At 35.9% G+C, this 19,906-nt stretch overlaps 4 protein-coding genes across 8 annotated transcripts; 3 read left to right on the top strand and 1 right to left on the bottom strand.

The window, feature by feature from the left end:
- Positions 1 to 349: 349 nt before the first annotated feature.
- LOC122536057 (mitochondrial chaperone BCS1) lies at positions 350 to 2,704 on the bottom strand. 2 transcript variants are annotated; one of them, XM_043668099.1, is made up of 8 exons: positions 2,433 to 2,546; positions 2,234 to 2,351; positions 1,974 to 2,165; positions 1,693 to 1,832; positions 1,442 to 1,636; positions 1,140 to 1,373; positions 882 to 1,052; positions 350 to 780 (listed from the first exon to the last, which is right to left on the bottom strand). In XM_043668099.1, exons 2-8 carry the CDS (start codon positions 2,257 to 2,259, stop codon positions 566 to 568), a joined length of 1,173 nt encoding a protein of 390 aa, XP_043524034.1. In that variant the 5' UTR covers positions 2,260 to 2,351; positions 2,433 to 2,546; the 3' UTR covers positions 350 to 565. The 2 variants fall into 2 exon arrangements, with proteins under 2 accessions (XP_043524034.1, XP_043524033.1); XM_043668098.1 differs by having other exon boundaries at positions 2,234 to 2,704.
- A 114-nt stretch (positions 2,705 to 2,818) lies between these two features.
- On the top strand, positions 2,819 to 10,546 carry LOC122536050 (UDP-glucose:glycoprotein glucosyltransferase). 3 transcript variants are annotated; one of them, XM_043668080.1, is made up of 24 exons: positions 2,819 to 2,935; positions 3,341 to 3,551; positions 3,637 to 3,872; positions 3,939 to 4,121; positions 4,237 to 4,409; positions 4,541 to 4,736; positions 4,832 to 5,045; positions 5,121 to 5,341; positions 5,423 to 5,644; positions 5,742 to 6,100; positions 6,244 to 6,487; positions 6,621 to 6,818; positions 6,889 to 7,147; positions 7,257 to 7,365; positions 7,459 to 7,644; positions 7,730 to 7,936; positions 8,009 to 8,401; positions 8,577 to 8,591; positions 8,834 to 9,011; positions 9,118 to 9,300; positions 9,370 to 9,645; positions 9,728 to 9,844; positions 9,929 to 10,070; positions 10,158 to 10,546. In XM_043668080.1, exons 1-24 carry the CDS (start codon positions 2,912 to 2,914, stop codon positions 10,202 to 10,204), a joined length of 4,593 nt encoding a protein of 1,530 aa, XP_043524015.1. In that variant the 5' UTR covers positions 2,819 to 2,911; the 3' UTR covers positions 10,205 to 10,546. The 3 variants fall into 3 exon arrangements, with proteins under 3 accessions (XP_043524015.1, XP_043524016.1, XP_043524018.1); XM_043668083.1 differs by lacking the exon at positions 2,819 to 2,935 and adding an exon at positions 3,083 to 3,222; XM_043668081.1 differs by lacking the exon at positions 8,577 to 8,591.
- Positions 10,547 to 12,115: 1,569 nt separating this feature from the next.
- On the top strand, positions 12,116 to 17,524 carry LOC122536056 (zinc transporter 2-like). 2 transcript variants are annotated; one of them, XM_043668097.1, is made up of 8 exons: positions 12,116 to 12,574; positions 15,214 to 15,455; positions 15,556 to 15,672; positions 15,822 to 15,970; positions 16,122 to 16,273; positions 16,373 to 16,580; positions 16,663 to 16,903; positions 16,984 to 17,524. In XM_043668097.1, the coding sequence occupies exons 1-8, from the start codon at positions 12,552 to 12,554 to the stop codon at positions 17,127 to 17,129; spliced, it is 1,278 nt and encodes a 425-aa protein (XP_043524032.1). In that variant the 5' UTR covers positions 12,116 to 12,551; the 3' UTR covers positions 17,130 to 17,524. The 2 variants fall into 2 exon arrangements, with proteins under 2 accessions (XP_043524032.1, XP_043524031.1); XM_043668096.1 differs by lacking the exon at positions 12,116 to 12,574 and adding an exon at positions 14,743 to 15,105.
- Positions 17,525 to 17,650: 126 nt separating this feature from the next.
- LOC122536059 (immunoglobulin-binding protein 1b) lies at positions 17,651 to 19,536 on the top strand. The gene is made up of 5 exons (XM_043668100.1): positions 17,651 to 17,885; positions 18,125 to 18,463; positions 18,556 to 18,956; positions 19,045 to 19,279; positions 19,314 to 19,536. The coding sequence occupies exons 1-4, from the start codon at positions 17,748 to 17,750 to the stop codon at positions 19,259 to 19,261; spliced, it is 1,095 nt and encodes a 364-aa protein (XP_043524035.1). The 5' UTR covers positions 17,651 to 17,747; the 3' UTR covers positions 19,262 to 19,279; positions 19,314 to 19,536.
- Positions 19,537 to 19,906: the final 370 nt, after the last annotated feature.

The raw sequence follows: 19,906 nt of genomic DNA, 5'->3' as shown, positions 1-19,906 counted from the left end.
ACTCTACCCGAAATATAAACTTTTATAAAGTATCTTTCTCAAATTTAAATTGCATTATTAAAACTGTTATTCATTAACCATTATTGTCACATCAATTCTATTGATTTAAACAATTTTTATGTTAAATAAAACCGATTGAATCAATTTAAGTTAACATTAAAACAAAAACACGTCGATATTGTGTAAATATATAATAACGATACACGGATATGAACTTACGTAATTAAACAGATATATTGATAAAAATAAAAGAAAAGTTATACAACGTTTATTTTGTTATACAATGTATTTTATCTTTGAATCGTCATTCACAATGTGGTAATGAAATATGTGAAATAAATGACTTTAAAAGTAGAAAATTTGTATTGTTATTGTTGTTACTATTACTGTTTATACGTTCATTCACATTCAGAGATTTCAGGATCGAAAACAGACGGTCTACAATGTTTAAAATTGTATATTTTCCTACTCTTAGATGTATATCTCTCACGACTATTGAGTCTATTATTATAAAAATTCAACTTAATTCAAAATTAAGTTCAGCATTATTAAACGATATGATTTATCACGTTAGTTGCCATATATGTGATACATTTTTCAACACATCGTCAGGACTGTTTTTATAAAACATAAAGAACCCTTGAATTTGCGCTGGGCTAACCTGTTTCTTTTGCGACATTAAGGATTCTGTGAACTGTTTAGCAAGTTCATTTGCTCTGTCATCGATATTCTTATAGAATCTTAGAAACATTTGTTCCACTTGTTTTGCACTACACCAACCTGAAATAAAGAACATCACTATTTAAATATCATAAGAATTCGATCAATGTTATGTTGTCTGTAAATATAGTAACAACTATAGTAACAAATTATACCCATACCTATATACTCTTTTACATCTACTCTACCAGGCCTAACTAACGCAGGGTCTAATCTTTCTAAATAATTGGTTGTCATGAACAAAATTCGCGCTTCTGTAGAAGCAACGCCATCCAAACAATTTAATAAACCACTAAATGTAACTCTATTTAAACCATCGTATGCAGCTTTAACTGTAACAAAATATACAAAAGAAAATGACGTTTCATTGCAAAGAATTACGCACAATTTTATATCTTTGATTCAGACATATCAATTACTTTCTTTGCTTTCTTCTCGGCTAGCGAAGGCAGCATCAATGTCTTCTAATAGAATAATAGTTTGTTGCGGTGCTACCGCTAATAAGTGATTCAATCTGTCATCTGTTAAACCTCGTTCTGATAAATTTAAAACACATATGCCTAGTTCTAATTCACCAGCTAACGCAGTAATGAACGATGATTTACCACAACCCGGAGGGCCATATAATAAATATCCTCGCCGATACGGAATTCCTATATAATCAAAAATTATCTTTTTATTTTGCACCTTACGACATTCATTCGAACTATCATTTACATACCACGATCGCTATACCACGAAGGATTTGTCATAAATTCACGACAATCACTTATTATCCTTTCCGCAACTCCACAGTCTAAAACTACCGAATTTAGAGGCCTTCGTTTTCTGGGATGTCCAAATTGTCTCCATTCACTTCCCATTGCAGTATACATTATCGTTTTGCCTTCATATTCTTTCAATGCCATTTGCCTGGCTACAAATGAATATGTGTTAGACAATTATCTTTTACACAGTCCACTAACTTCTTACCCTCTTCTAAAATATTAAAATAAATATTTCTATTCCTTCCAAAGGCTGTAAGTTGTACCGTTTCCCATGGTATACCCATCTGTATGTCCAACGTTTGCTGCTCTCTAGTTCGTTCTACCTTTATCCAATTCCCTTCGTATCTGTTTATTTTGAAATTAAACAGGTCATTTGCCACAGAGTTTAATTATCAAAACGCTTAACTTTTGAAACCATTGCAACAATGTATGGTATTTGTCATTGCACAGTAAAATATTGCAGTGATAGGTACAGTTATTTCTAACCTAATAAAATGTGTTCCAATACTCGGTATGAAATCATATCTAGTTTTTATGTGACCTGTTTCTCTTTGCTCAAAACTTGTTTCAACAGACAGATGTTGCGTCTTCCTTGCACCTTTATGTGTAATCCATTGCAACAGCCATTGGTAGCTTTTATCACGGCATGGAACCTCTAAGGTGATCATATAATGTCGTCTGTATTTGTAAAATATTCAGTATCATACGGCACGATGATGATAGTAGAATTCAGATATAAATAATACCTGAACAGTATCATTCCTGCTTGCATTCCTTTTCGTAACAAGGCTGCCCCAGCACCTAACCCAAACAGTCCAAAACCAGCTCCGAAATACGGATTATCGGATAATGTTTGCACGTAATCTATTATCGTCATGATGTAGTTATTATATACAGTTTCTGTCTTAAATGCAGTTAACGTTTAAAATTGTTTCTATCACATACTGTTTCATTCAGCGATGTTTAACCACTTCGCATAGCATGCGCCTCGTTACCTTTCATTTGCATTACGCTTAAAGCCGCGTAGCTCTGTGAGACTGATTCCTCTTGACTTATTTTCGGACGTAATTTCAATACTATAAGTCACAAGAGGAGAAATAGATTTAGGTTGCGTAAGAGAATGTAGGAGATTTGTAAATTATTTTCAAAAGTGCATCAGTAATGTCGCTTTCCAGTTAAAGTTCGCGGGTTATATATTTTCGAAAATAATATAACCTTAAAAGGAATACGCCAGTGATATTTTATAACATCTGTTAACGAACTGGCACATGTCATTTGTACACTTCGTAAATGTATGCCTACGAGTACAATAACGGTAATCGTAGTACATAGGTATAAACGTGTCGAACTCTCTTACTGTACGATATTTACCGGCACGTGCTCTGCATGGATTGGCTATTCTCGTTATCCAATTCTTCTGTAATATGAGTTTCGTAGTAAATTTCAAGGTAGGCAAATTTTATAAATTTTATAATTTAAAAAAATTTCTTTTTGCCATATTACATCATTATGATAATCTGCATCAATTATATCGTTAAGTCTTACTTTTAATCATTCTCGTCGTTTAAATCTGTCTTATCTCGTTTGATAGTTTAACGTCAGTATGAACAGGAGATTGTATCGTTTCCCAGTTATTCTAAAATAATGATAAAAGTATCATTATCGCAATAATGAGTATCGACGTGTAATAAATACGCTTAGGAATTCGGCTAATTTAACGCGTGGCGAATCAAAAGTACGATTTTTTCGCTTCTCTGGAAGTATCATAGCGCGGAAGCATATTTTTCAACCTTTTCGAATCTCACATTTTTATCTTAATTTCGCATTAACAACAATCTTTGCATTATTTACAGATGCGGTTAATTATATTTTTTTACTTTTTGCTACTGTGTGCGATATGCGCTAAAGCAGACAAAAAGGTAAACAAGTATGTGACCACTTTAATAGATGCAAAATGGAAAGAAACACCCTTAGCTTTGGAAGCTGCTGAATATTTGAACGATGAAAATCCAAGTTACTTTTGGAAATTCGTAGATACTTTCGCCAATTACGATTTAAGAAATGGTAATTTTATCTGTGTGTGTTGAGCTTTATTAATTTAACAAACTTTTTAAACAATTGCAATCTCATATTGCTTCCCCCCTTGTAGTTACAGAAAAAGAGAACTATGATGCTGTTATTGCATTTGCTGAAAAATATTTATCCCAGTCGGAGGTAGCATTAATGAAGTTAGGATTGTCTTTGCGAATTTATTCGGCACGAGTGGAAATGTTTACACAGATGGCAGAAAATAAAAATATCTCTGTTTTTGATTGTTATAACGTAGTAAACGTTGGTGGAGTGTTTACCTGTTCTTTGGAAGAATTGGAGGAACTAGCCAGTCAAGTACGTGATACGTATGTATGTGCATGTCAATTAATTTCAATTATATGTATTGCGTTTATTTGACAGGATACTTGGTTACATCCAGATACTTATAGCGTGGATCATCGTTATCACACATCTCAACAGTCAGAAAAAATTATTATATTGTACGGTCAGATAGGAACGCCAAAATTCTCAGATTTTCATAATAAATTAAAAAATCTTGCAGAAACCAAAGGAATTAATTACATTTTGCGACATTATTTAAAGGTATCATAGTTGTACTTAATGTAGTTGTAATAATAAGTTCAAGTTCTTTGACTTTACAAGTTGTAACAAGCTATTTGACTTTATAACAAATTTATTTTAATTATGAATTATACAGGATAGATCAGACAAAAATGTACGTTTGTCAGGATATGGGGTAGAATTGCAGATGAAGTCCACTGAATATAAAGCAACAGATGATTCAGATATCAAAGATAATGCAGGAAAAGATTCAGAGACCACAAATGACAGCATGGAAGAAATAGATGGAATTAATTTTGTAACATTAAAGTAAGGTGGATATATTCTTAATATACATTTAAGTTTTATTTCCATGCTAATGTTAGTTCTAACGAAGCAGTTAGTTCTATATTTATTCTGTTTCATCTTTTTCCCTTTATTTTCTGACTTAATCATTTTAGAAAATTGTTTCCTGACAAGCAGTCAGAGCTGGATAAATTACAAATTCATTTACTTGAAACTAGTCATGAAATTGGTGCTCTAAAAGTGTGGCAATTTCAAGAATTAAGTCATCAAGCAGCTGAAAGAATAATGAATTCTCCCACAAACGAGGCTATTAACATTTTAACAGATATTTCACAAAATTTTCCAATGCAAGTAAATATACTTTTATAGCATTAATGGCCATTTCGTGGGTTTAATTTGTTTTATTTAATATCATTTATTAATGTTAATATTTAATTTGTTTGAAGGCAAAATCACTGATTAGAACAAAAGTGAACAACGAAATGAAGAAAGAAATGAAACTCAATCAAGCGATGTTTTCTACAAGCTTGAATATACAACCCACAGATACAGCGCTTTTTATTAATGGATTATTTTTCGATTTAGAAGCAGTAGATGTTCTCAGTCTCTTAGAATCATTAAGAAGCGAATTAAGAGTAATGGAATCTCTTCGTAAGATCGGTACGAGGAATGCTGTATTATTAGAAATAACTCATTAAATACTCGTTAAATGAACCGTAACAATATCATTTGTAGGATTTAGTAATAAAGAGATGAGTACATTGCTGGCTTTGGACTTATCTACTAACATGGATAAGCAAGAATTTGCAATGGATATAAGAGATTCAGCGATAAACTGGATAAACGACATCGAACAGGATTCAGCTTACGCGAGATGGTCGTCATCGTTAACAGAATTACTAAGACCAACCTTTCCTGGAATGCTTAGAAATATCAGGAGAAATTTATACAATTTGGTTTGTACACGTCATCAACGATCAAAAGTTATTACAATTTGCATAGATACAAATGTATTTAAAACCTATATACTTCAATAGGTATTAATTATCAACCCTCTAAGTGGAGAATCCACTCCTTTGCTAACTTTAGCACAATCTTTATATTTACATTCCGCACCATTAAGAGTAGGTTTCGTTTTTGTAACGAATTACAATACGTCTATAACTGGATTGAGTGATGCTAGTGTCGCCGTTAACAATGCATTTCATTACTTCGTGGAAACTAAAGGATCGGAACATGCTTTGCAATTTCTGATAGACGTAAGGCCTTATGGTATTTGATCATTCATTGTGCAGCCTCATTAATCATGTACATATGGAATGAACAATATTTATAACATATGATATATTGTTTTAGTTAGGAAATTACATTGGGCCAGATGATGCGGACGTAGAGGATGTAAAGAAAGCAATAAAAGTGCAAGATTCATCTGCTAACATAAATTATATCCTTGGTGAAGAATCTGAATATGACGTAGGACGTCATTTAGCTAACGACTTTGTAAAGCGGTCTGGTTTTAAAAAATTCCCGCAAGCTTTGTTAAATGGCGTACCTTTGTCATCTGATCAATTGAATGCCAATTCATTCGAAGAAGCTGTTCTATCTACGATCATGTCGCAAACGCCTTCATTGCAAAAAGCAGTATACCGAGGAGAAATAACCGAAGGAGATGATGTAGTCGATTACATCATGAATCAGCCGAATGTTATGCCTCGGTATGAGATTTTATTAAAAAATTCGCACATACGATCCTTAGAATTTCAGTTCGTTTTAATTCGTCGTACGAATTGTAAAAAGTAATTATATCCATTTAAGCAAAAACAATTGAGAAGTAATTGTCTTTGTTCGCTTGTTACAGCTTAAACGAACGAATATTAAAACCAGAGAAACACACTTGGTTAAATTTAATTGGCAGTATACCAAACGATGAAGATTACACTAAATGGAGTCCCCAAGATTTATCAACCTGGTTGATGAACAAAATGCGTTATATGTATGTACCACGTCGTACAAGTGTGCATCACCTATATACCTTTTGGATTGTAGCAAATTTAAATGATCCGGAAGGCAGACGTTTATTACGTGAGGCACTTGAATACATAGTAAGTGATTTCTCGTGTTTGTTTATATGTATAGTCATGCAATAGAATAAGTAATTAGATTATTTTCATTAATGTTTAAACACAATTGTGATTACGAAATGCCTAATTACGAACGAATAATCGAATGATTCAGGAATCAAATGCAGATGTCAGAATTACTGTAATCGTTAATCCCCTCGTCAATACCAGTGATGATGATGATGATACGATTGACATTAATCAAATAGTTTTAGCTGCGTTACACAGTCTACCGGTAGAGAAGTCTATACGGTTTATTCGTAACATAATTAAGGAAGATGCCGTTGCTAGCGACGACAAAGTTGATGTGGAGGTGATTATTTTCTTTTTACCAAAAAATTTTCCAAATCTAACAGATATTTAACAAGCTGTTGTAAAATTAGGAAGAGGCTGTGAAAGAACGGTTGAAAAATCAAGCCGATGAATTGTTTGTGCATCGTCGATACGTCAAGACGGTACTAAATTTGGAACAAGGAGACAGAGCGATCGTATGCAATGGACGATTAATCGGTCCTTTAGATGAGGGCGAGGAATTTACAAGCGAAGATTTTTCGTTGTTGGAAAGATTCAGTCAAAGTACTTATGACGATAAATTATTCAAGAAATTGATAAAGGGACAATTGTTGGAAAATGACGAGTATGGTATGGAAGTTAATTTGTGGTGCACATACGCATGCAATATAAAATCGTGTACTCTATAGCTTTTTTATGTTATTCTAATGATATAACGTTCTGACGATCATTTGTGCAGAAAGAAGCGAAATCACCGATGATATGATAATGAAAATTACATCCTTGTTAGCATCACATCCTCAGACACGAAGTCGATTTCACGTTCCTTTTCACGGTGATGAATACAGGTGAGTCCGGAAATGATAAAAAAAAGAATACTTTTAACGAGCAAGCCTGAACAATTACATAATTTCTGACGTTTTAATTGTTAATATATCTAGTGCCATAAAGGTTCCAGCGATGAATCCGGACGAAGTGGCATTTAACTTAATCGCTATTGTCGATCCAGTATCTCGCGGCGCTCAAAAATTGGGACCGATTTTGAAGACGCTTCAACAGTCTCTGAACTGTAACGTTAAAGTGTTTTTAAACTGTTTGGACAAAAATAGTGACATGCCATTAAAAAGGTACAACATAGTACTGATTCAATTTCATGCAAAATTAAATTAGTACACTGAATTATACCTGCGTATATTATTTATGTTATTTCAGCTTTTATCGCTTCGTGTTCGAACCTCAGCTACAATTCTCCACTGATGGACGTGTTAATGGTGCTATGGCGAAATTTACAAAATTGCCAACTTCGTCTCTTTTGACGCAATATATTCACGCACCAGAAAATTGGTTAGTGGAAGTAGTCAGGAGCGTTTACGATTTAGACAACATAAAGCTGGACAATGTCGCAATTGGAGTGCACAGGTGAGTGAATCACGCTAAAAGAAAATATATTTAAAATCTATTTATTTGTATATTTACCGTTCGTTGTTGCAGCGAATTCGAATTAGAACATTTGCTACTCGAAGGTCATTGTTTCGAAGCAGTAATCGGAAACCCACCTCGCGGATTACAAATCACACTGGGAACAGAAAAGCAACCGTTAATGGTGGACACTATAGTAATGGCAAACCTGGGATATTTTCAGTTAAAAGCTAACCCAGGCGAATGGGTGTTGCGTCTTCGGCAAGGACGGTCGGCGGAAATCTATGATTTCACAACTATCGGTGGTCAAGATGTTTTGCAGAACGGCAATGACGTGAAAGTTGTGATAAGCTCTTTAAGAAGCCACGTGTTGAAAGTCAAAGTATCCAAAAAGCCGGACAAAATGGGAATGGATCTTCTATCGGAAGACGATAAAAGTTCTGGCTTGTGGAACTCTATCTCTAGGTAAGAAAAAACCTGTACTGTTCGTTTTCCTATAGGTTGTGCCTCGATTACGCCTTTTTGGAATAATTTCAAACTCGCGTTTGCGCTAATCATAGGTAGAAATGTGAAATATTTTTAATACGTCGTTAGGCGAGCCTCCAATTTTAATTTCTATTTATTCTCTCTCTCTTTTTAGCTTTTCCAAATTTTGGTAAGCTTTCAACAACTATTTAAACATTATCGCGCATAACAGCATATCGCATATTGTCCGTAACATATAGAGATACATAATTATTTTATCAACCGTTTTACATTTTAAACGTTTTAACCGTTGTATATTTGAATACAATATTTGCTATACGATCTTTTCATCGCGTTATCTTCCTGAAATTCAACAAAAACACGTTAATCTCTACTTCCATTTCTTAATTTGATTGCTTTCTTCGAAATTAGGACATTTACAACAGCAGAAGACAGCGATGATCAGGATGAAAAATTAAATATCTTCTCTTTAGCCTCTGGACACTTGTACGAAAGATTTTTGAAAATTATGATGTTGAGTGTTATAAAACATACCAAAAGCCCCGTAAAATTTTGGTTCTTGAAGAATTATCTTTCACCAACGCTGAAAGTAAGCGGTTACATTCAACAAAAGCGAAATTGATAAATAAATTAAATGATTATCTATCAATCTAGAATAAGAACTATCGATCAAACTAAATTATTTTTAATTGTAGGACTTCTTACCGCACATGGCAAAAGAATACGGTTTCGAGTATGAATTAGTACAGTACAAATGGCCTCGTTGGCTCCATCAACAGACTGAAAAACAAAGGACCATATGGGGCTACAAGATACTATTTTTAGACGTGTTGTTTCCGTTAAACGTTAAAAAGATAATATTCGTTGATGCTGATCAGGTATAAAAATCATGCACAAGTAACATACCTTTGTATGATTTCACGTTTATATATTGTGATCGTTATTAGGTTGTAAGAGCTGATTTAAAAGAATTAGCGACCATGGATCTCGCCGGCGCACCATATGCATACACTCCATTTTGTGACAGTAGAAAGGAAATGGACGGCTTTAGATTTTGGAAGCAAGGTTACTGGCGAAATCATTTACAGGGACGCTCTTATCATATTAGTGCTCTGTACGTGGTGGATTTGAAGCGATTCCGACGCATTGCAGCCGGAGATCGATTGAGAGGACAGTACCAAGCACTGAGTCAAGATCCTAATAGTTTGGCTAATTTGGACCAAGTTCGTACGATAGCACTGATAGCAATGTTGAATTGATTCGATTAAATAACATGTAATTGTTACAAATAGCGTGTCATTTTAGGATCTTCCCAACAATATGATTCATCAAGTAGCTATCAAAACATTGCCACAGGAGTGGTTATGGTGCGAGACTTGGTGCGACGATGAATCCAAGAGATATGCTAAAACTATAGATCTGGTAAATGGAGTTTATATTATATATTTGTTACATACAGCTGACATTCCAAATTTCAATTTAATTGTAAATCCTTGTATCGCGCAGTGTAACAATCCAATGACGAAAGAGGCTAAATTACAAGCTGCCGTACGTATATTACCGGAATGGATAGGTTACGACGAAGAAATAAAAGCTTTACAGTTGAAGCTAGAAAATGAGAATAGACAAACGGAGAAGGAAGAAAACGGTATCGATTGACAATGATAAGCAACGTTTTACGAACGCTTCCAAATCAATTTTTTTAATCTATTCTTCTTATTCTTTTTGATTTTAGAAACATTCGAAGATATGGAAGCTTTTGCGAAGCACGAAGAACTATAAGCAGAAATGATACAAAGAACGAATTTTCACTTTTTAAAGAGAAGAATTTTATGAAAAATTTTCCAAAACTAAATGAATCGTCTCAATATTCGTAAACACGTTGTTTCGCATGTTTTTTTTAAAGGTAAAAATATTGCAAATTGCAAGACAAAATGAATCGCACCATGGACTGACCGTACTTGAAATTCAGCGAAACATTCAGTCATTTGGAGCTGGATCGTGGTTATCGTAATATTCTAGTAGTTAATTGTAGACTGGGAACTATGTCCGTGCCGATAACATGATTGTGATTTTGTATTGTCTACTTTATAGCTGTAAGAAATAAACTTGTAACGTTTGTAAGGTACTTTTTACATATACACGTTCCTTCGACGAATGAAAATGTCTTCACTTGCACAAGGAAATGATCGATTTCATGTGCGAAATCTTTGACTACTTTTGTCGATACAACATCAATATTGGATCGACTGATTCATAAAGAGAAGATGTAATTTCATTCTGTTTTTCATTTCAACATTCACCAGAATTTTAGCTTTTTATGTACATTTATATTTATAACTATAAAATGTTTGCAATGAAAATATATGTAAGAGGCGGTCGATTGACGAGACAATTAACTTGTCGGGCAAGTGTTCACATTGGGGCTCTTCATTTTCAACGTGAAGGCGAGCCACGGACACGCTCTTCACTTCATTCTTTTTATTTTTGTTATTTTTATAATACATTTTGCATGAATTTCCATTCAACCTTCATGTGAATGGAACTACTCAGATTTTCGTACACAATCCAGATATAATGATTTTTACGAATCATTCGAATCTTCATCATGGTAATGCCATTAAGACAGTAGTTGTACCGTTGCTTTCACATTATTAGTATAGAAACACGTACCGTGGCTTTCGTAATAACGGCTTTTATTTCCGGGTCTTTTCACTTGCGGCAAAAGCCAAGGGATGGGCGAAAAAGAAAGAAAAAAAGAAAGGGAAGGCTAAACGAAGTTTTTATTAGAATTGTACGTACACAGGAATGCATTTTCTTGTTTCCTGTACTTATTTTCTTCTTATTTTAAATACAGCGAAAAATGAAACGCGTGTTACACGGTTGGAATCGAACGAATACTTGACCTTCAGTGTCATTTTCGTTTATTTAAATTTTTGTAAAGATGATTTTGAATTCTAAAAACATTGGACTCCCGCTTTATGTTCGTTTATAGAAGTATAGAAGTAAAATGATCGTTAATTCTCAGACGTCGAGAGGAAAGTCGCAACTTGGACAAATCACAAGTACATATGTTCTTTTAAACCTGCGCCTACGAATCGTTTCGTCGATAGATTTATCGGTGATCGTAATCATTGTAGGTGGTCGAGTGCGTTAGAAAGAAATTAAAAAGCAAATAATTTCTAGGGCAAGGAGAAATCGCGGGACTGTTCTTCATTCGATCCGAGCAAACGATCGATGACCGAGGTCGGCCTGAGCGAAACGATCGATCGAAAGATCATGTCGGTAATAGCAGAAACTACGAAGGGCTATAATCGTCCATTATAGCGATTACGAACGATCAACGCAACGCCAGGAAATAACAGAAACAACAGAACCGAAACGCGATTCATGAAGCTATCTTGTGCGAAGCGCGACAAAGACAGTGAATGACAAACAGATAGGAAATTTGAAAGGCAGAAACAGATAGAGGAAACGAAAAGGAAGGTAGGGGGAGAAATGGGGGGCAATGAGACAGGGGGAGGAGTGCAAAGAGAGGAAGGAAATCGGTAGAGAGCGATTTTGAAGCAGAGAGAGAGAGGGAGAGAGGAGTGGGGGGAGAGAATAGAGAAGGACAAGGCGAGGAAAGGAGCGAGAGGGAAAGAGATGGAAAGACGAGAAGAAACTGATCGAGAGTTAAGCTATCTGGTAAAACAAACGGACGAGACCGGACAGTGGGTTTCCTGCTAAAAGACGGAATGAAGTGGCAAACGGTTTGCGTTGTTGGTGTAACTGGTGACACGCGTCGAATTCATTCACGTTTTTCCGATTGGCCGATGATCTAACACATTTGACGACGTTCGGTTATACTCGTGTCGCGCCTTCTGTTCGCCTTGATTTGCTTTATCTTGTCTTGTCTTGCCCTGTCTCACTTCGCCTCACCTAGCCTTGCATCGCATCGCTCCGCCGTTTTCACTGCATCGCGTCGCGTTGCGCCGCGCCGCGATCACGCGTCTTCGTTTCCTCCCCTTTCGCTTTTCTACACCTTATTTTTCGATCGATCTATCAAACGGTGGATTGATTTGATTGCTCGTTGCACATTACGATCAGCGCTACTCGCACGTACACGCAACCGTCCTGCACGAGGATCATGGATGACGAAAGGATCAAGCTGTGAGTTCGAACACGTCCTTTCGAATTCGATCGGATCGAATCGGATCGGTTTGGATCGGATCGAGCTCTTCTCCCCACTTTCTCCCCACCTAGTAAATTCAGCGGGTCTCGTCGCGTCGCATACACCGTGCTACGTTTGTTCGATCGTTTTTGTAGAGATCGTTATCATCTCTCGGTTCACGATTTTTATCGCAAATATGTTTCGTTGAAGAAACGGTAACAAAGCTGGTACTTGCATCAGTAACTTGTCAGATGTTTTTTTTTTTTTTTTACTTAATCTGTCGACCATTCTCAACCATTCTATCGTTAGGAAAAATATTCGATCTGTCTGTCGCACGCTTTCACGAAATTCTGCCATCAAACTCGTACAATTTCCTCTTATTTCCGAGTAATTATTCGATTTTCTTTTTACTCTTTCTCTTATATTATTTCTAGATGCTCGTATCCTTAGTGACGAAATAAAACTTAAGATCTTAACGGCCATGATACTAATAAATAAGTATTACTTATATAAGGGTGGAAGTGAATGGGTTTTTGTTCAAGATCTATCGCAATAAATATCGATTCTGAGGCGAAATAAAATTTAAAGACATTTACATTTAACTGCTATCGATTATCTTACGTTTAAGTGCGTTCATAATTTGATTTCACATTCACATCTCTTACTGTCGTATGCAAGATACCAAAACTTGGAGTTAATTGGAAAATCAAATACACAAGTAAACAGACGTATGTTCTTACATAAAAATTTTACTGTTGTAGCTAATTAATACTTGTTCTTTCTAGCTTTCTATCATTAGTTGTTACTCAAAAATGCATTACGTGTGAACAAATTATGCAATTGTACGATGTATATGACCATTTTGGATACCACGTGTGTTTACATATTTTATTATTCCGATTATCCGATACATTTGATTTGGATGATTTTGCACACGGTATTATTGTCGACAAGAGATATCGAGAGAAGCGAAAAGTAATGTCGTTCGTTTTTTATGTCATTTTGAAATCAATTGTCGTGCAACTACGTCGATTAAATATGTTAATTGTTGATATTATTTTGAAGCTCTGTTCATACTGTTACTTTTTTTAATTTCACTTTTTTTTTATTTTTGCAGATAGTGAAAATGTTAAGGCCAAAGATCGGAGAGGTGCAGTTGCGGTGTATTTTATTATTTTTGTTTGATGAGGGATTAAAGCCGAAAGAAGCTGCAAAAAAATGTTAATGAAACTTACGGCGAAATCTTGAATATCCGTAAATGCCAACGGTGGTTCAAATAATTTTAAAAGCTTCTTTTGTAGCTTTAATCCTTTATCGAACAAAAATAACAAAATACACCCCAACTGTACCTCTTCGATCTTTGACCTTGATGTTTTTACTATCTGTAAAAATGAAAAAAAAAAAAAAAAAAAAAATGAAATGAAAACAATAACAGTATGAACAGAGTTTCAAAATAATATCAACAATTAACGTATTTCGGCACGACAATTGGTTTCAAAATGAGACAAAATGACATAAAAAAACATTACTTTTCGCTTTATCTAATATTTCAATGAATAAAGACTTAACGAATGCTCACGTCGCCTCGACAATATCGTATTGTGATACATATGAAAAAACGATAACGATCGTTAAGAATTAAGAGGATCATGTGCGATCTCGTAAATGTTTCCACTTTATCATCGATTGTTCTTCCCGACTCGCGTCACACCGCGTCGAAGTCGTCTAATCACCGTGTTATCTCTGTTCGATCTGTTCGAATTTAGGTGGCAATCTCTAGACATTTTTAATTAAAAGAAAATCGAGGAAAAAATATCGTGATCGATACAAATAGTTGATAACAATCAAACGTTCATTATCGATATATACCTATTTACACGCGTGTAAGTAACGATACGTATACGATCGGGAAAAAAATTTGTGCTGGATTTTTCAGAAATAAGAAGTACGCGTAAATACGTGCGTATCTTTTTGCTATATTCCGCACAATGCGTATTTGCAATGAAATTTTTCTTCTTACGATAGAGTGCGTTAAGGGACGTCTGACACAGATCGCGTTAAAGCGAGATCAAAACCTCTTGAAACCTCTTTAAAACACGTTTCTATACCTCTCACTTTGTTACTGGCTCGTCTTCCTTTCTCGTCTTTCCTCCTTGTTAGATTATCTTCGAGATAATTTGCTTACGAGATAAATGGATGTCGATTATATATACAAATAGAAATTGTTGTAGAGATTGAACAACGACCGCACGATAATAAATTCGGTTGTAATCGTTAACCTTCGTCCACAGTTATCTTCCGCGTGAACGAAAACAAAGGCAGAGGAGAAAGAATATTACGGACCAACGGCTCTTGAGAATAACTTAGCTTTGATTATCTAATTGGTATTGCGTGCAAATAGAGTAGAAACCACGGAGTAGCAAGTTGACGGTAACGGTATGGAATATGACGAAATCGAGAAGAAACCGCAATCTATTACGAGTCTCGTGTCTCGTAACTCCACGCAATTCATTTCCACGGAATCGATCGCGTACGTGATCATCGCGTTCGTCTCGACCCTATTGCACTCCACGAGGCTGCAATAACGCGCGAGTGTGACAAAAGACAGAAATCAATCATTCTTTTGTTTACTGGTTAGATTCAAAGACAAGGCTGTGTACGGATATGGGACGAGCATTCCACCGAATAACACTGAGACCGATGAGAACGAAGAGACTTCGTCGAAAAAGGTGATCTTTTGCGTGCACGGCAAGCTTTCTGGCTGTTGCACCGTCGCGAAAGGCGTTACATCGATCGAGGAAACAGCACCTGCAGCAGTTGTCGATGCCACAGCCACTGCTACCGGTGTCGGTAGTGCAGATTTCCAACAAACTTTATCCAGTAAGAATCACCGAGAAACGGAAGAATCTCTGCTAGATCAATGTTCGATTGAAAATTGATCCTAATCAGTCTGTTGTTTGTGTTCTTCGTTATTTTGTAGTTCCACCTGAAGACCATTGTCACCGAGAAAGAAACGAGGAGATCGATAAAAAGGCAAGGAAGAAATTACTGCTTGCTAGTACGCTGTGTGTAATTTTTATGATAGCAGAAATCGTAGGTAATGCATCATACATAGACATACGCGTGAACATACGACATACGTATTTGCTTGAGAAAATTATTCTAGTTAAATAAATGAAAACGAACGATAGTTTCTGTCATTGATGAGATTAAAACGAACGACGAAACGATCCCTTAACATTTCAGGTGGAGTGCTGTCGAATAGTTTGGCGATCGCAACGGACGCTGCTCACTTATTAACCGACTTCGCATCGTTTATGATCTCTTTGTTCTCGATATGGGTAGCGAACAGACCAGCCACGAAAAAAATGCCCTTTGGCTGGTATCGAGCAGAGGTAGGTGTTGAAAGCACCTTTGCTTCTTCAAACTAGATTACCATTATCTATCGTCTATCGTTTATTATCCTTGTCTCTTCTTCTTTTTTAACACACATACATACACACACGTATAGAAATACGCCAATGATGCAGCTTTCGTTGTTCACAGGTAATAGGAGCCTTGACGTCGGTTTTATTAATATGGGTGGTCACTGGAATTCTCTTTTACCTAGCAGTCGAAAGAATAATTAACAAAAGTTTCGAATTAAACAGTACAGTTATGTTGATCACCTCTGCTGTTGGCGTTGCGGTAAATCTAGTGTTAGTGATACATTATATTCAATCGAAAGATTAAATCGATTGCATCCACAACGTGTGTAATACATTTTAAGTAGCATTAGTCCAACTTTCGTGTTGCAGAATGGGTTTGTCGCTGCATCAGCATGGCCACAGTCACGGACACGATTTACACAAGTCGAATCAAAATATAGAGAACGAGGAAATCGACGAGGAAGATCTTCGCCGCGATAAAAGAAATATCAACGTTCGCGCTGCTTTTATTCACGTTTTAGGGGACTTCATACAAAGCGTAGGCGTCTTCGTTGCGGCATTGGTTATTTATTTCAAGGTATACTTATATACGCATACTTATGTACGCAACGGTGTATCCTCGGTGTTTTTTTTCTCACGAATGCGAAATTAATACGCAGCCAAATTGGAGCATTGTCGATCCGATTTGCACCTTCCTTTTTTCACTGTTGGTAATACTAACTACGGTTGCGATAATCAAGGACGTGATGAACGTCTTAATGGAAGGAATTCCGAAAGGATTCGAGTATTCCCAAGTGGAAAACACGTTCATGCAAATCGAAGGTGTGGTGAAGGTACACAATCTTCGTATCTGGGCACTCTCGTTGGACAAAACCGCGCTTTCCGCGCATCTTGCAATAAGTAAGCGCGTTATCGAGTCTTTTGTTTCCACTTTGAGTTGACAATCAAATCTAATCAACTTGTTTTCTTTCTCACAAAAGAACCAGGTGCTAGCCCTCACAATATACTACGCACTGCCACTAGAAATATTCATGATAACTATAAATTTTTCGAAATGACGCTTCAAATAGAAGAGTTTGATGAACGAATGGAAAATTGTAAGCAATGCAAAGCGTTATCACAGTAGCTGGAAATCTTCGGGATACAATCGAATTTGATCGCAAGAAACTCAAACTATGCGTCGTGAATTCCCAACTCGTGTGGAAGCTTTTCCAAAGTTATGCCCGCCGGCAATTGTAAAATCCACAGGGACGACGTTTCACTCTCGCAACAATTTATTCGCGAAACATGATCTATTATCGAAACAGTCATTTACTCTCTTTTTTCTTAATTTCTTTCTTTCATAACGTAGAAAATATAGCTATTTATTTTAAATGTGACTTTCAACAAAATAATTGAATAATCGTGTATGGAATAGACGGGAAGAAATGATTTATTCTGTATTTACGCTTACTAGCGAGGGAAATTGTGTAATCCTAATGAAAATAAAATAATGAAACGAGAAAATGAACAAATCAAAAAGATTGAGATTAAAAAGTTGTACAATTTATTTGTATCTTGACAATGTTTTCAAATTGAAATGTTTCGAGTTAACCCGCCAAATATATCGACACATCGAGTTATCGACGTCGGTTGCGCACTATCGGCAACTTCAGACTAAACCTTGTACAAACATATTGCGTACATAACCTCTTCGATTTTGGTTATATACCCGTGGTGGCTGTCAAAACATCTTCCGATAGTCATGTCGGAAGAAAATCCATCAAGTTCGGAAAATAATGGGAGAGATGCTTCGACGCTATCGGAATTATTCGACAAAGCGTTCGAGTCGTTTAACAATATCAATAAAACAGATGAACCTACCAACAGTTCTAAAATTCAGGTATTGGTTATCAACACAATTGCACAATACAGTTCTTCCTAGGATTTCTTCCTTAGGGTTCCTTTCCTAAACTTCTAGCGGGAGTACCCCGTTTCTTTTAGAAATTCCGCACTTGAACTGATCGTCATTCTGAAATATATGCGCAATCTCGAACGATTTTCAAATGTACACAAATAGTTTTTAGTCGTCCCATGTACACACGTAATACATGTTTTTCTATTTTTCTTGCCACATGTCAGTCTGATATCAGACGAGCCATGAATATGTTAGAAGAAGCTACGAGGCTAGTCTCCATAGTCGATATGTTTAGCCAGAACGAAAGTTTCGAAGAAGTGGCTACAGAAAACATCAAATACTTTTTACTGCCAGCGTTCCTTGGTACACTCACTACGAAAATTTGTAATACAGATGACCGAATGAACATCGTTAACGTAGCCGAGATTTATTTTGTGGACTTTTTGAAACGCGTTAAGGCTTATGGTTTGACCGACATTCACATACCGGAGATTAAACCGGAGCGCGAGAACGAAAGCGTGCCTGGGAAGGTTCGAACGAACGCGGAGTTGATTACTGAGATGGTAAGCGTGTCATTCATTTATTTGCTGTAACTATGCATCTATTACGATGCAGCGTATGTATTGTATTGCACACTGTTACCATATTGTTGCAGGTAAATCGACGAAACACGAAACTGCAGAGGTTCAAAGAGCAAAAACAGTTGGAATCGCGTCTGGAGATATTGAAGAAAAGTCTGCCCGATCCAAACATTGACGACGAAGTTAAAAGAGATTATTTCGTAACGCTTATAAAATTGTACGTGAACCTGACGATAGAAGAGTTGAACTCGTTGGCAGCCGAAAAGCCAATTTTGGAGCATATGAAAAATATGGGAAAGACCGAAACCATGTCTGCCCAAAGCGTTTCGCAGAAACGTAAACCGTCCCCGCCAAAATTACGACCGATCATTATTACCCGAAATGACGTCGAGAAGAAGGTGTTTGGAGCTGGTTATCCTAGTTTACCCGTTCTCACCGTACAAGAATTTTACGAACAACGTGTGAAAGATGGAGAGTAAGTAGAAAATCGTACTTTTAACTGTCGAAGATTAGTTGAATCTTTTAATATATTTAATAAATCTTTTAATATATTTTTCTCTTAGCTGGCCGGGTCCTTTGCAGCAACAGCATCAAACAAATTCAAGATGCTTGCAAGATTTGGCAAACAGTAGTGAAATGGATAACGAAGAGCAAGAGGACATTAAAAAAGAAGAAATGATCGAGGCAGATGATCCGGAGACCTTGAGACAATTACGTGCCATGGATGAATACAAAGATACGCATAGAAGAGGATGGGGCAATCGTGCTAATAGAAGTTGAATGGAAATACATATATATATATATATATATATATATATATATATATATATACATCAAGAATGTGCTAGCAAACAGGATTTATATTTAATTTGTCAGTTCTGTGTACAATGTTTTATCGATAACTTTTGGATGTTTACCAGATTAAACCGGACTCTTATCTTAAAGATAAGATGTGTCTTCATTTTCTGAGATCGAGGACGACAGCCCTCAAAGATAACTGTATTTGATTATGTTACAATAGTTTGGAATAAATAAAAGAATTACGCATTCGTAAAGAAGTTATTGTCCTATCTTGTCCCCTCACTCTCGTACTCTTACCCTTGCTATAAAAGTTTAAAAATTACTTCTAATTAATTTCTAATTATTAAAATGAGTGCTTTGCTATTCTTTGAATAGAAATTTCAAATGTTTATACGTGCACATTATCGAATAAATAAACTATAGAAAGAAAGCTGAGAGTCTAATTCTGAGAAGACAACTAAAAGAGCTCATAAATTAATCCTCTTAATTTATTCCTTTTGCAAATGGAAAATTCATGGTAGTGAAATGCTAGTGTCACGTAGCGACGAAACTGTGGAACTAAAATCTATTGCTGTCCTTGTCGCACGCTAGTGCGACCCTTGTCTGTAGCGACCTATAGTTCCT

Source organism: Frieseomelitta varia, unplaced genomic scaffold (assembly GCF_011392965.1).
Source record: "Frieseomelitta varia isolate USP_RPSP 00005682 unplaced genomic scaffold, Fvar_1.2 scaffold_795, whole genome shotgun sequence".
NCBI classification, from domain to species: Eukaryota; Metazoa; Arthropoda; class Insecta; order Hymenoptera; family Apidae; genus Frieseomelitta; species Frieseomelitta varia.
Note: the sequence above shows the minus strand (reverse complement) of the source record. Positions and strands in the feature narration are given on the sequence as shown.

What these genes read in the sequence shown, in the direction of transcription:
- LOC122536057 (XM_043668098.1), bottom strand. Translation starts at nt 2,364, where the DNA reads ATGACGATAATAGATTACGTGCAAACATTATCCGATAATCCGTATTTC. An exon ending in GCAGGAATGATACTGTTCAG is followed by an intron (nt 2,166 to 2,233) that starts GTATTATTTATA and finishes TTACAAATACAG; the next exon opens with ACGACATTATATGATCACCT. An exon ending in ATTGGAACACATTTTATTAG is followed by an intron (nt 1,833 to 1,973) that starts GTTAGAAATAAC and finishes CAAAATAAACAG; the next exon opens with ATACGAAGGGAATTGGATAA.
- LOC122536050 (XM_043668080.1), top strand. Translation starts at nt 2,912, where the DNA reads ATGAGTTTCGTAGTAAATTTCAAG. An exon ending in GGAATCTCTTCGTAAGATCG is followed by an intron (nt 5,046 to 5,120) that starts GTACGAGGAATG and finishes TATCATTTGTAG; the next exon opens with GATTTAGTAATAAAGAGATG. An exon ending in TATTCGTTGATGCTGATCAG is followed by an intron (nt 9,301 to 9,369) that starts GTATAAAAATCA and finishes GATCGTTATTAG; the next exon opens with GTTGTAAGAGCTGATTTAAA.
- LOC122536056 (XM_043668096.1), top strand. Translation starts at nt 15,014, where the DNA reads ATGGAATATGACGAAATCGAGAAGAAACCGCAATCTATTACGAGTCTC. An exon ending in ATTTCCACGGAATCGATCGC is followed by an intron (nt 15,106 to 15,213) that starts GTACGTGATCAT and finishes TTTACTGGTTAG; the next exon opens with ATTCAAAGACAAGGCTGTGT. An exon ending in GGCGTTGCGGTAAATCTAGT is followed by an intron (nt 16,274 to 16,372) that starts GTTAGTGATACA and finishes TTCGTGTTGCAG; the next exon opens with AATGGGTTTGTCGCTGCATC.
- LOC122536059 (XM_043668100.1), top strand. Translation starts at nt 17,748, where the DNA reads ATGTCGGAAGAAAATCCATCAAGTTCGGAAAATAATGGGAGAGATGCT. An exon ending in CGGAGTTGATTACTGAGATG is followed by an intron (nt 18,464 to 18,555) that starts GTAAGCGTGTCA and finishes ATATTGTTGCAG; the next exon opens with GTAAATCGACGAAACACGAA. An exon ending in CAACGTGTGAAAGATGGAGA is followed by an intron (nt 18,957 to 19,044) that starts GTAAGTAGAAAA and finishes TTTTTCTCTTAG; the next exon opens with CTGGCCGGGTCCTTTGCAGC.